The sequence below is a fragment of the Anopheles coluzzii genome, chromosome 2, assembly GCF_943734685.1.
Source record: "Anopheles coluzzii chromosome 2, AcolN3, whole genome shotgun sequence".
NCBI classification, from domain to species: Eukaryota; Metazoa; Arthropoda; class Insecta; order Diptera; family Culicidae; genus Anopheles; species Anopheles coluzzii.
In genome coordinates, this window is record NC_064670.1 from 53,690,535 (window position 1) to 53,707,581 (window position 17,047).

Below are 17,047 nucleotides of genomic sequence, written 5' to 3' on the forward strand. Positions count from 1 at the left end.
CATCTTGATATCCAGGATGCAGAAACGTACCCGGAGCGGGGACAAAAATGCAGTGTTTATGTTTGTGTTCATGATAGGTCATGTTTGGAAGATGTTTGTCCCTCGCTTAGCACGTCCCCGGTGGAGTATCAGCGCCTTCGGCCATCAATCTACTGGTATCAACTTCATCTTTATTCAACTACTAAAAATCTAGATTGACTCACAGTGTTCGGGAAAGGAAGTTAGCTAGCTTTATGGTTTTTTTTTTTATATGTTTACAAAAACGGCTTCAACAGTTTTTGACTACTCTTTAAAACTAGTAAAATATGCTTTAAAATTCCATGTCAACCAAAAGCTATACTCTCTCTCCAGAACATCCTCCTTCTTTTTAACAGAGTACACCATTTTAGCCCTGGCGGCAAATTGGGTACATGAAATAGAAATTCAAACCAACATGGGAACCGATTTTTGAACCTTCTCGACGGTCCTTTTGCCCTTGTGGTGAGGCTTTCTACTGAGATAAACGGTCTTCAACGACAAAAGGTCCAAAACAACTCAATTTTATACGGCACGACCGACATTACGGTCCTGTCCTCGGGCAGTGACAGCGGCTTTCCGTAAGTCGATTCGTCAATTATCTGATCAACCTTTGGTATCTTCTATCACCGGCCGGGTTAAACTCATTTGCGTGGCGCATTTCGGATCAGCATTGTTATCGCTTTTTATCGCATTGCCAAGCTCTTGTGTGAGATTAGGCGGGGTTTGAACCAGCCAGACCTTATGATATAATTTCCTTTGCATAATTTTGTACACAAGTCACAATTACAATACTTTACAAGAAATGGGGTTTTCATTTTTTCTTTTTAAAAGCTAATCAACTCTTTTGCTGTAAGAATGGTTTCCGAATGGCTTGTGAGAATGTTACGAAACATCATAACCATGTTAGTGCCTGGCCCTTTCTGATATATGTCATGCTTTTCAAGCAAAAAGCCGATCCACAATTCATCAAACAGTTGCTTTATCATGTTTGCTGACAAGTGAACGGTTCAAAATAAACCCAAATTACGTGCATACCGGGAAAGGCTAGATATTAGTCGGATTTCGATAAACTCTGCCCAATGTTACGCAAGAGCAGGTCATCCTCCCCAGGCGCAAAGCCTTGTTCCTCAGAATGTTGGTAATTTGATTAAATTTAATCCATTCGGAAAATTGTCCTCCAATGCTCACAGGTCCAACCCAACCGCTTCCAACCTTCATTGCGAAGAGAGTATTTGTTTGTTTGGCTTGCATGTGTGCTTGTGTACGTTTGCGTGAGTGCAGGTGTATGATTCAAACCACATGCTGAAGTAGAGCGAAAACAAAGGTATATAATCATTCTCAGTTTCCCCAAAATCCTACAACCTAATCCATACTCTACTAACCCCTATTGCCCTTAAAATGTATGCACACATACCCACGAAGCCTATACTACCGGCACGACACAACACGGGACAGTCTCGTATTCTCGGAAGAATTGGTAGATTTTGCTGTACAAGGAAAATGAAATCGCTTCGGTGCGAGTGCGCTAGCCAAGCGTCTACTGTAGCTGTAACAACTGGTTTGTAATAGTTAGATAACTTACCCACTACTTGCATGCTGATGTGTTCGGTGGCGGTAGAGAACGATGGTGCGTCTGCTGTAACTTCACAGGAAAAATTGCCCGACAGCCCGAAGCCCACATTTTTGATAACCACCTGTCGGTTGTCGGAAAGCGAAGCCTGCACGTAAAGAGATGAAATAGGAGGTTTCCAATTAGTTCGCAACAATTAAAAGGCGTATCGGACTAAATGAAACTATTGTTTTGAATTACGCTCAACCTAATGCATTGAATAGCAGCTATGAAATGGAATCGTTGGTCATACAATCATTGCCACATGGTTTTCATTGCTATTGCTCTCCGTTTGACACACAGGATCCCAGCTTTTGCTAATAGAAATAACTTTTTTATAGTGCCTCACTACTCGCTGTATCCTGCTCGCCTAACGATAGAATCGCACGTTTCGCATTTAATCCCCCCCTACGGATTGTTAATGAGCTCACGCACTACGTCAACCCCTTTTAGGATCCGTTCAGCTGGAAGCGAGTTCTAACCGCAGTGAGAACGATGTCAGCCTTCGCTTCATTGACACCCAGGGCTGTTTCATCACAGCAGTAGGAACCAGTTATTGCGACCGGAAATGGATATTCAATCCCGGATAATACCGAAACCATCATTTATAAGAATTTGATCGTTTTCCATGCACGACACTGATCCGCTTTCGCAGTCAGATAAATATATTTCTGCTCCATATTTATGACCCAAGCAATAATTCATTCATTTCTCCCATACAAAGAGCACAGAAAATGCTTCTTCTACTTACCCCATCTCCCCCGTACAATTTCGAGCTTCCGACTGATGAAAGCACTCACGTACAACGAATAAATGTATTTAGGAACAGCGGGATATGGGGGAGCAAAAAAAAAAGCCCCGTCTGATCAACAAGAACGCACACTTTTCTTTCCGCTTTTTATTTATTGGTTCAGATTCGACGGTGAAAAACTGTCACCAAACGGCTAGAGCATTTACCCCGACGATTTTCCGTGACAGTGTCGGACGCTCCATTTAATACATCCCGGTCGATTCCGATGATCCCATGATCCTTTAGCAAACGTTTTTATTTGCCGTATACTTTCACCACCAACGTCACCAGTTTAGCTGCGGAGCTGCTTTTTTCGTGTTGGTGAATGTTTGCTATCGATCGAATGTTCTCAACTATTAACGATTCAGTATGGGGTGCTTTCTTAACATTCGAATGTCTGATATCCCTCCCGGTGCTCCCTCGTTGTTATCGGCCCGTCGGTTGGCTTGGAGATGTGGTAAAAAATGTGGACGTTTCTTCATTCAAGAATTTAACGGAATAACATACATTTTGCCAAAATCCAGAACTTTTCATTTTGTCCTATCGAATGGAAAGAGGAATAGGGATGACTAGTCGGCGAATTGGCTAATGTTCTGTCGTGCGAATTAAATGCAACACACACACAGAAAAAACGGTCACCCAAAACATTATCATACATATGTATGTATGCTGTACATTAAACATCGCATGACACAAGTTTGGGGTGGCAAAATCAACCGAAAGATATACGATATTTATAGGAAGACGAAAAGCATTCCATTTTTCGCGTCTAAATTGAGTGCCGCTGAGGGCGTGGGAGCTGGAACTGTGCTACAATCTCTTCGTGCTGAGCAAGATGACAGACTGGGAGCTAACGACTACGTAGCATGGGACGATAATCTCATAAATATATTATAAGAAGAGGCTGGTTTGCTTCCAACGCTTCGTCGCCGGTGTAACAAAATGGATCACCTAGCATGTTGAATGGCTAAGATGGCAAGCCAGAAAGCAAAAATGTCCAGGCTCAGAGGTTAAGCGGGAGCAGTAAGCTTCTCATATCGTTTTCATCTTATTTCACCACACAACACCACACGCACATGAGCAGATATTCTTTTCGTTCTTCCAAATTTCTCTGTCCACCAATGGGGTCGAGCAGTGTGGTTTTTCTTTCAATAGGACCATGTTCGGCATAAGAGAAACCATGAAACATCCTTTGGTTATAACTACATGTAAAACATAGATGGAAGAAATTGGCAATCAAATAAGGAGGACACGAAACATCCACCTGCATAATCTTAGATTTTATGAGAAGAGAAACTGGCTTAGATTTGTTTAATTTTGCATGTTTCTTTTCACAACGAAATAAACAACCTCAGAACTCAGAACGCGATAGTAATAAACTCAATAAACTAAACTAATAAACTCAAGAACGCGATAAATAAAACTATTTCAAAGGACTTTTACAACAGGCATGGAAGACAACATTGAAACAGCAGCTGACATTGATCACATTTTTTTAAGTTACAAAATGTTTACCATGTCGTGTGATTTAGAGTTGTATCTAATAGTGAATAAACTTTCTCTCTCTATATTTTCTTGTTGAATAACTTTATTTGCATAATAATCTGACCGCGTAAATCTGTCTCTACGGGAAGACGCTCAGGTTGGAAATCGATCTTGTTAGGCCTTGTAGAACATGGTGTGTGTATCAAAATGACTAATTCATTAATAACCTTTTTTATAATATAATATTTTAAATAAAATTCATGTTTCTTAAACATGTCTGATGATTAAGTTTAATGTTTAGATATCCTCAATCCGTTATCCTTTATTATTCCCGCTGATTATCGTAGCTTTTTCTTCTCAGAACAGACAGCCATTCAAATTAATCACTCGAGCAACCTTCCGGCTCACTTATCGCACGGCCTACTCAATATAGAGCACTTCAGATCCTTTTAAATCTAACGCTCATCTCGTCAAAGTGGCACAGCTCAGCAGTAACACGCAATGTTAAAAAACGCAACGCAACACGCAAACATAAAAAAAAACACACACAATCCGTTTCTCTTCCATCGCTGTTGATGAAAACACAGCAACAAGGATAGTCCAGCTAAAAGCCAAACTCCATGACTCAACGGTTCAACCGATCACGGAAAACGCGCCTCTCTGACCCATGCTACACCTCCACGTGCCCAGTATTGGCCAGGCAGGACCGCAATTCAGCAAAACTCAACACAAGCTATCGTTAAGCTCCTTCCAAAAGGGATGCGAAAGCGACGAAAGATAATCTTTCAGCCTTCCAATTATAATTAATAAGTTAATAACGAGCGGAAAACAGAGGACGCCATTCATCTGCTTTGGTCGTCTGACGCGGTACGCTTCAGACTTCAAACATCTTCAGCTTGCACGGAAGAAATGGGCAAGAAATTACATAATACCAGCCCAGCCCAAAGGAATTGGATCATTTGCACTGTAAAAACTGGGAAAATAATACCCTGAAAATGAGGGGAAAATGCTACGAAGTAAGACATTTTGCCCTTTTCAAAGTCAAATCCCATCCGATCAAGTACTCGCTCAAGTTACACAGTGCAGCACACCGACACGATTTTTAGCACAAATCACATCCTCCTTTTGTGTTGCTGTTTAGTGAATAGACCCCCATACAGCAACATGTAAACCGGTTTAGTGTTAGCACACGACTGCTAAAGCAAAGGAAGATTACTTATTTGTTTAATATGTCTAACGACCTTCCTGTTTTTCTGCCGTGAAGAAGCGTCGACAAAAACTTACCCACGCACAAGAACGAAACGATAAAACATGACTCAGAAACGACAACGACAACGACAAACCAACAGGCAAAGATTCCTACAATAATCATCTCGAAATGTAATCGTGTCTTATCAGTTCGTTACGTTTCGGTTTCTAGTTTTTCCTCGTCCGATCTACCAAGACGCTTAACGACGTTTTGTCCGCTGTCGAGTGCGTTTTTGTGCGACCTTTTTGTGTCCGTTGTCAAACAGCAAAACCCAAAGTCAATGCTTGCAGAAGAGATTCTGGCTTTTATGGGCCAACGCAGAGTATCAGCAAGTCATGTCTGCCTGTTGAAAGGATTTCACAAAGCTGACCAGTCTTTAGAATGGAAATAAAGAAACGTGTATAAAATGAAAACCTATTCCTCCATTAATGATGTCCTGATGCGTCTTTTTCAGTCTGGTGGTCCCTCTCTCGCTTGGGTAGCATAATATTCGTTAGACTTGCTTTTCCGAGTAGTTTGCTATTCTGATCTCCTAGCGGAGTGGCTACACCACTCTTCGATTCTCAGGATCAGAAAAGACGGATTAATGTCAGCTGAGGGAAATGCCTTTAAGTTACTCAAGCTAGACTGTGCACTATAATCTCTCATTGGCAAACGGTTGAAGGAACGAAGCAAGCGGATAATTTACAACCCTTAGCATTCGCTACACTCTGAAATTGAATCGTTATACTTACGTCGACATTGATGCCGGGAAAAGGAAATATCTTTTTACTCGGCTGCTGTCCCGGTGAGTAACGGTAGAACTCTCGCAAACCGCGATAGAACTTGACGGAGTACAGTGGCGAATCATCCAAATCGTAGAGGCAACGCAATGTTGCATGTTGTCCACGGCGTACTGCGGGAGGGTCCACCACCAGCTGCACCGATCGAATAGCACCAAAGCCATAATCTGTAATTGAATTAAAGAAAGTAATCAATTAATACCAGTGACCAAGCTGTTTGTATGCACAGTGAAAGGTGAAGTGGATGTCGAAAGATAATTGTATAGTCAATTTCATTAGCTTGTAGTAATGTGGTAAACAGTCATACGCATCGAAACCCAAACTATTTAGAGACAAGCCATCACATACCTTAAGCTATTACGATTACATTCTTTGCTGCTGTTTTTATTCATTGAAACATTCCTGCCTGTATGACTCAATATCACTTTTCCCAACTAATTCATTAACAGCTTAGAACACCTCCAACACAGTTCCCAAACTAACCTCTTCGTGAAGAAATCCCTGGCGCGTACAAAAGTTAATGAAAAATATACCTTTTGTACTGCACTGGTAGAATGTGTGCAAAAAATTAAAACCAACAAAATGGGAGAAAATTGGCTTTACGTTTACTTACGTTACGTTACGAAACTTCAGTAGTTCGAATGAACGGTTGAACAATTATTTTATGCAAATTAATTTTCAAGGAACCGCTCTCCATGCCCACGGCATGGGAGAAGGTGTACTTTTGGTTTGACCGAATCCATTGTTGAACAAGTTCATGTTCATTTCTTTTTCCGAATATCGAAAATATTTTATGCAATAGCTATCATCTTATTATGTCTGCTTCAACCGATGCATCAACTATTTACTTAATGAGTATTTTGACTGTTAAATTTATTTAAACTGTATCCTGTGTGAGACGAAGAAAATTAACTGATGGATGACTGCAATACTCCTTAGTTACTCTTTTAATAATGCGAGTCAACGACACACATGACATATCTACCCTTACTTAAAATCTATCAATTGATTCATTTTGCATGAAGCTAGCAATGAAATCTCTTAAAAAATATTAGAATGTAGCATATCTGCTATACATAACTTATTACAATATACACTATCAGCTATAGACACATTGTAACACACTTCGGAAAGCCAAATCACACCATTGCAATACATTCATTATAACACACTCAGCAAATCAGATCATACCATAACAACGCATACCATAACAACCGGAAGAATTCAGGCCACACCGTTCTTATAAAAACAATTGTGACACACTTCTCGAAAACACCCGAAAGACGCATAATAAGCAAATCAGGCGTTACTGCAACAAACTAGGCGAACCGAAAACGCATAGCAATTTATAAGCTCAGCGACGAAAACATCCATTCTTTAGCAACAATAGTTGAAACCTTCTTTCGCAATACAGTAAAACCACAGCATAGGCATACTTCGACAAGCACCTAACACAAATTCAATTTATGAAATGTTTCCTAAAACAATAACATTTAATTAGGACAAAAACACATACCAAAACCAAATGTTCGAAACCAATAACTTATTTTGAGTATAAATAAAACCAACTCCGACCATGACATGTCAGATTCGTTAGGACTGTCAAGATAGGACGTTACGCTGCATAAACACTTCGCCTTCCAACTTATTTCAAGAGTTTAGTTATGTCCCCCTACCCAAGGTTAGGCTTCTAAACTTCAACGTTTGTAGTAAGGGAAACCCCTTCTGGGTTTCTATGATCGCCTGGACGATCAAGTGTTGAAAAGTCCGCTTTAACCAAAGTTTTATTCTACCTCGATACATGTCCGCGAAACACTGACCTACCGCGGCGGTGTTCGATGATCAGTTGTGCCGTTTGTACGACCATCAATTTACAAGCAAACATTTCTATCAAATCTATTTTTTTAGATTTTTCAAATTAAAAAAAACACCTTTGTCGTTTAAACAGTTTGAATTTGAAGCGTTAAATCGAGCAAAACGTAAAACTTGTCGAGATATCTGAGTTCTTTGCAGCTAGAAAAAAAATAAAAAAGCAAACATTCATGTGGAAACGCGGGTGTCAACACGCATAACAACAATAAATGGAGCGTGTTCGATCCTTAAAACATTCTAAGAAAAGCCAACATTCGCATCGGTTGAATGTACTTTGCTCGGAGCGCCCAATCAGAAAGCCAGCGGGTCCCAACTGTCAGAACGAAAGAGCCGTTTATTTCTCCACTAGAAGAGTCAAATTTGCACACCCATTCCTTTTAATGGATCGACCTTCCATCGGGAACGGTGGTTCGATGGCCATCATCGGATCGGCAGAAATGCACAAGTTGGGCCTTGGTTCGACCTTTTCTTACCATCAGTTCCTTTTGAGCCTCTGCGATGATAGGCTTCAAGCGCGGGCGTTTGCGCTGTAGAGTGAGTGGTGCTCACCCTTTCAAACGAAAAACGATAAATTTCCTTTTATTATCTTCTCGGAATCTGTTTTAACGATATTTTTATGATAATTTCGCACATTCGTTTCGCCTACCGTATCCGTCTGTCCGGTGTAGAGGCGTGTTTAAGCCTCGGCATCCTAGACCGCCACGTAAACAGTCGAACGGGATGGGTTGAGAATGCGTTCAACATGTTAGGCATGCTTCTATTGCGAAAAGTATTGCAACATGCTCGAGAAGGTTTAAAAGCTTCTTGAATTTCCGCAAACATGAGCTCCAATTTTGCAACGAAGCGAGGTCATGATTGTCCACCAACCTTAGGTTGGTATGACGTGGGTAAAAATGTTTTGCCCAGTTGGACCGTGAACCAAACGGAGATCGTATCGATTTGGGGACAAAATCACCCATCGCACCAGTGACTGGAAAACCCGCGCAAGAATGTGGCCAAAAAAAGCTATCCTTAACCGGCGCTGTTTGCTTAATCGTTCGTGCCGTGGAGGAAAATTTTGACGAACGAATGGTTTCCCCCAAGTCTCCAATCCAAAGTGTTCGATCCACTCATTCCGGCCCGCTTTGAGTGCTCGGTAATCATCGTTGGTCGATGTTTGCTTTATAAATTTGAAAGCTACGCCAAGCGTTCAATCTTTGACTTTGTGATGCCCAGCGGCGCAGTTTCCGACCTGCTAAAACTGCAAGACTGCCAACGCAAACATAGCCAGATCATCGGTAGAGTCGCAGGGAAAAGAAAAGAAAACAGAGAGCTTTCGTCAAAATGCAACAAAGCAATCGACAGAACCGAATGCACTCAACACTTTGGTTTGGATCGTAGTACAATCGTATATCCGTTGTGTTTATTTGCATTTTATTGGCACGAGTTACAGAAGATAAACTTTCCGCCGGAAGTATCGTCCAGTTTCACGCCAAGCGAAATGTGTAAAAGCTCTGTTTACGGAATGACCACGAGTTGGGCAATAGAACAACTAGACCAATAAACGGCGCTGCTGAAAATTTAAATAATATATGGCAACTTCAAACATGAAGATTGCTGAACAGTTCAAATAAACGACGAAATTATCCACAAAGGATTTGATACAACGCGCACCTTGTGGTGCAATGAAGCACATAACTATTTTAAACAACATTCAGATAAGTATGGTCTTGTTTGTAAAACTCTATTCATAAACAAGTAAGAACTTTGCAGTCTTTGCTTTTGATACAAAAGTACATGCAATATACTGAAATAAAATTTAAACCGTAATAGATTGCTTTAATCAGTCCCACTTGGTTTTAAACTAAAAATAGCCATACCATACAGATAAAGCCGAACTTTAGGACCCCTCTGAATTCTACGAATCATTTTCAATCCCTGCTCAGACCAGCAACTCCTATCCGGGAAGTCTTGCCCATCTCCCTAATGACCTAATTCCACAGTATCACAACAGGATTAGGAAGAAACAGAAACAAGGATTAACGTCAAGTAGAAAGGACCGGTTCGCAAAAAAACCCCTATATACAGCCCTCCTTGTGACTTTTCTCCTTTTGCTCGACTACTTTTCATGGGCCTTATGGGTGTGTGCTGTATTGTGCTGCATTTGGTTGGATTGTAAATGAGCAAGCCTGACATTGAGTGGACAGTCCAGCAAAGGATCATCTGTCAGCCGGCGTACAACCTTTCGTGTGTGGAATTTGCAAGGCTTCCGAAAAATAATCTTCCCAGCTCCGATTGAAAGCCCTTTTGCATGCGGCTGCCCTGCTTTTTCGGTCGTTTCTGTTTTGTGGATGTTGAATATGTTTTCCTTGATGTTTTTGTGGTCACATTTTTTGCTGCCTTCCACTGCCCCAAAAGGAGTGCATGCCAAATTTAGCTTTATCCCCATCCTTAAAATCGATGAAACTCGAACTTTATTTTTACAAATCCATAAGCATGTGCTCACCAGCGACGTGAGTTTACGATCGTTCAACTATGGAACGTTGCAAAAGATTGCTCGTGTGTGTGTGTGGCCACGTATCCGTTGCATTCCAGATATGGGAGAAATGTAGGCCAAACACAAGCACCATCGATCGTTTCCGGAGGAGCTGACTGACAAGGAGATGGGAGATCATATAAAGAAAAACTTCTATAATTTGGATGGGATAAATATGAACCCGTTTCTTGACAGCCAAACAGGCAAGCGTATCAGCAGATCGGTGATTTGTCCTGGCAAAAAAGGGGAATGACAAACTTTCCGAAACCGTAATATGGTAATAACAATAATAGCAACGGTAATAACAAACCAGTAGGGCAAAAGCGTGCATAAATTTGATGCCATCTAGATGTCATCATTCATTTTAATGGCTTCGAAAAGTGGCGAGCAATGGAAAATCCATTTCCCACGATGGAGCCGCGGGGCGGGGCAGTCGTATTTTCCAGCAAAGACACATTTTTATAGCTACCCATGCTCCGTAGCTGGTATGTAAACGATAAGGCGAGGGAAATCTGTTCACAGAAGGATACATTAGACAAGATTCGCTTCTTTCTATAAACAGTACTGCATTCATGTCTCTCTGCTAGCAAACATTAGGTGAACGTGTTTTAAGGTAAGAGAAGGGTACGATGATACTTGGACACCTTTAAATCATTCATTACAAAACATTTGTTGTATCAATCGTGTAATATTTGGTGTATCAATCGCCAAGACGTTCTATCACTGTGACCCAAGGTCAGAAAACAACAATGCTCACGATTTGATAAATAGTCTTGTAACCATGGCGCAAACTGTGTTGTTTGTGGTGACCATCATCTCGCCAAGCGTCAGCATTCCTGCATTATCGGTTCATATCGGTCTCGTTGTCAGCAGATTGTAGCAGTATTTTGTCGATTCAAGACATTTTTTCAAAAACAACCACACATACACACACCTCTGCTGCATGCTGTCCCAACAGCTTTCAGCAGTGTGTAGCATCGCGTAAATACGCGTAATAAAATCAAGCGGCCCAAACGCGAAACGCGATAGCATTATTGTCTCCACACCGCGTGCAACGATTTATTGTTTGGCCATTTTCCGATGAAATGCCTAAATGTGTGTGTGTTGGTTTTTTTTTACCACCGTACGCCTGGTGAGTTGTTTTTATTTTCAGCCTAAGATTAAACAAACGCAACCATGGCGGAAAGTGAATTACTTAGCCAAGGGGAACGCTATAAGAGGTGGTGTGATCAATAAAATACTAACCCATCCGGAGAAACAACCGGACATTGGCCGTTCCTTTTTTTTTGCTGTCTTCCTGCACAGCTCGTTTTGTATAAGAGTCGTAAAAAAGGATCAACAAACTTTTACGTTCGCTGGCGTCACCGAGTTTCGGTGGTGTTGAAAGTACCAATCCAAATACAAAAACTGGCGCTCCACCAAAGTGATGAAACCGATCGTCGTTTTTTGTCTTTCTTTTTTTGACAGTGAGAAAATTGCAACTTTTACAAATAAATTGCCGTTAAGGGCTATTCTCGGACGTGACCGGACTGCAATCGGAATCGGTTGCGCGGGTGTTTTCGTTCCGGGGATTGTTGGAACGGTATGGGTGGCACGAACGAATTAATACAATAGCAGGCAAAACAATCATTTGATGGCTTGTTTGAATTGTAATTCATTAGCTATCCCCTTTCACCGAGGAACAGGAGCAATTTTATCGAATACATTTTTGATTATTGTGCATACATATTTTAAACATATAGAGTAAATGTTGATTTATCTATTTCACCCAATCGCGCTTTTATTTCATTAAATGACAACGTTGAGGTAGTGCATTCAATGGACACAACAAAGCATTCGATTAAGTCGAACGAAATCCAACAAAAATGAAATTTATTCATTCATTCATTCATTTATGTATTTACTCATTTCTCAGCATATCAGCTTAGCTATATGCATGAAGCGTTCCAAAAACTACTTGCTTGGTTTCATTTCTTGAGAGCCTTTGAACCTACGTTTGAACAAAATCTAAATGTAAAACACCAAATACTGTCATGATCATACATCTAAAACATCAACATAAAAATTAATCAAGAAATTGAGAAATAAATGATTACATAAATTATACAATTGTGCCAAGTCAGTCGCTTTAAAAGTACGTTTAATTCATCTACATTTTCTGTTCCGTTCCTTTGAACTAGGGACTTGTTTCATTTAGTTAAGAAATATATGGAATTTTCCTTTCACCATTATATACTAAGTTAGATCGAAATACTAATTCCACCAACGCCTTTCGTATGTTCTCGGAGCGTTCCAATCGAATGGAAATGGTATTGTTCTAATCCATCTGTTGTATTTGTCCGTAAGCGTACGGTGCTACACGATAATCTTCCCAACACTACTAAAGTAGTAGGTTCAAACCACTGTGCAAATGTTCGTTTGTTTCGTTTATTATACGACGTATGAGAAGAACATTTTTGCATTAAAAGCGAAGCGTCAATGCTTATTTACACACAATGGCTCTTCACACTTCAATCCCTCCATTGTTTCGCTCACAGTTGGTTAGGATTTTTTTCGAAGGACTGCATCACCGATTTTAAATGAAAGCGAATTTCATCGAAAACAATGTTTTATATTCTCGATGTGTCTGGTATTCGTTTCAGTAAAATAAGCATGTGAATGTAAGAGTTGCATTTGTTGATTAAAAATAAAAGTGACTTAAAGGTAAATAAAGGTGAATTAGGAATGTGTTGGATCAATAATGACGAAATGAAAAACGTATCTTAAACAAACTAAAAGATAATCGAAAGTTTACATTTACAACGCCAGTTGTTTATAGGTTGTTTCCACAAATAAGGTGATTGTTTTGTTCATCTGTTCATTTGTATTTTTTATTATTATTATTTATTTATTTGATTTCAACCGACTAACGTCTAAAAGAACAAAACATAATAAAAGCTATCCTATTCTACATTTTCTTGTCTTGCCCACAAGTGGGTACAGGCAGGCCTTGACCGACATCGGTTGTTGAGCCAAAGAAGAAGAAGAAGAATCCTACATTTTCTTGTCTATGTCGATCCTGCCATTCTAATAATATGTTAGTTTTGAACGGTGCAGTACTAGAGTTCCAAATTGAAGCTGTATTTATTGAAAGTCATGCACATAGCGGATATATGTGAGTTACTCGCATACAAAGAATTAGCGTTACGAGGCCTTAGGGTGTCCCTCGCTCTAAGATTACCTCCAGGTGCATATATGTTCAGGCCAACTAATATATTTATGGTACGTCAATCTCGTTGTTTAATATTTTTGCTATTAATGTTGCCTGTGCGACTTGGCGTCTACGACCAAGCGGTTGTAATCCTAAAAGAGAACATCTGTCATGGTATGAGGGCATATTTTCCTAATTCAACCAAGGCACGTTATGAAAAACTAATCTGCTAAATCTACGCTGTATTGATTCAATCCTGTTTATCCAAATGTCTGTACAAGGTGTGCAAGTCACAGAATTATATTCTACAACAGAACCTACAAGAGAACAATAACTGGTAGTAAGACACATTGGATCACTAAAATTTTTGGCATTGCGTTAAGACTAAGATTATAACGATACCGTGTCGGGTTTTTTATGATGAAAGCTAATTGTACTACAGTTTTCAACGCACAGCGAGAGCAGATTAGATGAACACCATGAAGTAGACTCATTTAGGTAATTTTGCATCCTAATACAGTCGCTAAAACTATTAATGACGCTTTATTTTTATATGTTTCAATTCATTTGTATAACTTGTGTGTGACATGAAATTATGATTATCTAGCTTTCGCTTTTTATATTTATTGTATAAAATTGGATATCAATATGATATTGATGGTGTTTTATCATTTTCAAGAAAATTTATTCTGAACTCTCCTGTTCAAACCAATCAATATGATGGTTGCTAATATGGTAATTAAATGGAAAGAATACTCTCTCTAACTCGTCTCTCTCTCGTGTTATGTCCATCCGTGACCTTGGTATTATACTCGACAGTCGTCTTAACTTTAAACTGCAGCTTGATGAGGTTCTACTAAAAGCTAATCGAACCCTTGGGTTTATTATACGTTTTACCTCTATTTTTAGAGATCAAAGCTTCCTAAGAAACCTTTATTGTGCTCTGGTAAGGCCTCTTCTTCAATATACTGGAATCCTCCTACTATTGATGGCTGTTCGAGAATTGAAAGCATTCAGCGCCTCTTTACCAGGATTGCTGTTCGTCGTATGTTCGGTGCTGCCTCACTACCTCCCTATGAAACGCGATTGCAGTTATTCAATCTTCACTCTTTAAGCTTCCGCCGCCAAGTGTCTCAAGCATGTTTTATTGGTGGCTTATTACTTTCTGATGATGATGCTCCTGATTTACTCTCGTCCATCTCGTTGTATGTTCCCTCTCGTTCCCTTCGTCCTCGTGATCCTCTGTCAATTGAAACACGTCATACTCTTTATACCTTCAATGATCCTATTCTATCCTGTTTCAGGTTGTTTAACCACTTTTAGCATCTCTTTGATTTCGACTCCTCTCTCAACTCTTTCCGTAACCGTATTTTTTCTTCTAATTCTCTTTAATTATTCTTCTAAGTTTTCATTAAGTTTTGATAGTCTCTACGCTCTACCTATGTTTTTTTTCTTTAATTTTTTTTGCTAGGTCAAGACTAGTTTAGTTAGGCTTAGTTTTTCATGAATTATTTTGTTTATTTGTTAGGGTTTATTTAGTTTTAAGTCTGCTTTATTTAGCCTTGATGGCGGATATTGAATTAATAAATGAAATGAAATGAAATGAAATGACCATCGTCACGTTTAGAATTCCGGCATTTCCGGAATTCCTTCCGGCAGACGAAATTTCCAAACCAAAAGCAATGTAGGGAAATAACAACAAACGAGCGGTGATGAAAACTTTTCAAACTTAGCTTAAGTATTGAAGGCTTAAAAGATAACCAAATCAATTATTAACTGCCAAATCGAAGGGGAGGCCACTGATAGGCTAAATGGCGGGAGCGGTTTTACCCAACAAAAATAATTCCCTAAAAATAAAGCCCTCAACTTTCCCTTCCGAAAGCGATCTAGCCCAACATAATGCAAGTGTTTGCGTGAAAATTAAACTGCTTCCTCGAAAACGGAACCATTTTCTCATTCCCAGCAGACCGTTTGGGCAACAGACAAGGGACGGATGATTTTCTGACTGGATTAAAAACGCATCAAAAATTGAAATCGAAAAATTAGCCACCCGGGATCGCTGGTGGAAGTAGAATGATGGTCGACACGATTAAGCCGACGGAATGAGACAACTTTTCGGAAAAGATAAATTAAAAAAAAAGCTGTCCCCCGCATCCCTACCGTCAAAGTTCGGCATCGGGATGCGGGATAAGGTGTGTGTGTGTGCGTGTGCGCCCGCGCGGACGTAGCTAATGATCCCGTTCAACGGTCACAAACGGCCTGTAAGCTCGTCCTTCTCGAAAGGGTTAGCTGCCGGCAGCAGAATTCAAAGTTTTGTCCGCATCGGTTTTGCTACAAGCATAGGACAAAAAGCCATCCCACGGCATCCATCGCGCTAAGCTGTGCCAAACTGGCTTTTGACCGAAAAACGCCAATACCCGTTACCGTCCAAAATGGACTGTTTATTTCGATGGCAAGGATTGGTCCGGAGGCGTACATTAAACTTGATGGTTATCGCCCGTAATTACCGAGATAACGGAGCGTACCAAATTGAACAGCTTGTGCCTGGGAAAATTTTATCAGATGAAAGCTATCTGGCGGGTGCCATCTAAATGGAAACCGGCACCCCAATTTCTCAACAATAATTCTGCCTCGCGAAAACAATTGCGGTTAAATCATGCCCGCTCTAACGATCTGTGTCGTGACGAAAAAGGTATGAATTGCCGTCAACATCCATTTAAACGACTATGGCAAAGTTTGACAGTGTGTTAACAGTGTGTGAGATGCAGTGTGAAGACGTAATTAATGTAATTTTATGTCAAAAACATCCCAAATTACTTAAATGACGGTATGAAACCAACACATCACTGACTGGTTTTAAAATATTCCTACGTTTATGTTTGTATCACTGATGTGATAACTAGTCACTTGAACTACGGAATTGCTTTTTATTTTGTAGAAATTAATTGTAAGACATAAATTCTTGTCGAACAAAAATTACACTAGTGTTTCCAATTTTATATTATTCATCAATCCAAATACATTTGAAATATAAATCAAAAGTGATGTGTTTAGTGCAATTTAACCGATATCTTAAATACTTCAAGAGTATGTATTTATGGCAAAAATCAATCAAAGAGCTTTTCACATAAAACAAACATAATATATATCTACAATTTACCTTACTATTGTAACAAATGTGAATGGTAGTAATTATGGCAATTGATATTATTTAACTGTTATAATAGTATTTTTAATCAACAAATACTTTGCTGTCTGTTACTAATACGTGGTTTATGGGTTATTGAAACAACTACTATCTAGCGTACTAGAAGCCCGACTGAAACATGGAGATCGATTACTTTAGTGAGTAAACAACTAGAACACAGAGCCAACTGATCTTCCTGGAGTTGCCTCTTAAGACTTCCTATGAGTTTTTCCCCCAGGTTTACTTTGATCTATTTTCGATTATTACCGACCAAAAACCATCTCAAACAGGGGCAATGAATCCCAACAGTAAAAGGGACAGAAATTCAATTTCAATCTACGTGGTGCGCT

At 39.8% G+C, this 17,047-nt stretch overlaps 1 protein-coding gene across 3 annotated transcripts in view; it reads right to left on the reverse strand.

Moving 5' to 3' along the window:
- The window catches only part of LOC120949829 (uncharacterized), a 150,736-nt gene that overhangs the window by 73,660 nt on the left and 60,029 nt on the right, over positions 1 to 17,047 (reverse strand). For all 3 annotated transcript variants that reach the window (XM_040367363.2, XM_040367365.2, XM_049605317.1), the window contains 2 exons: positions 5,886 to 6,100; positions 1,601 to 1,736 (listed from right to left, as the gene is read on the reverse strand). In XM_040367363.2, coding sequence (XP_040223297.2) covers positions 1,601 to 1,736; positions 5,886 to 6,100 — 351 coding nt within the window. The remainder of the gene's footprint in view (positions 1 to 1,600; positions 1,737 to 5,885; positions 6,101 to 17,047) is intronic.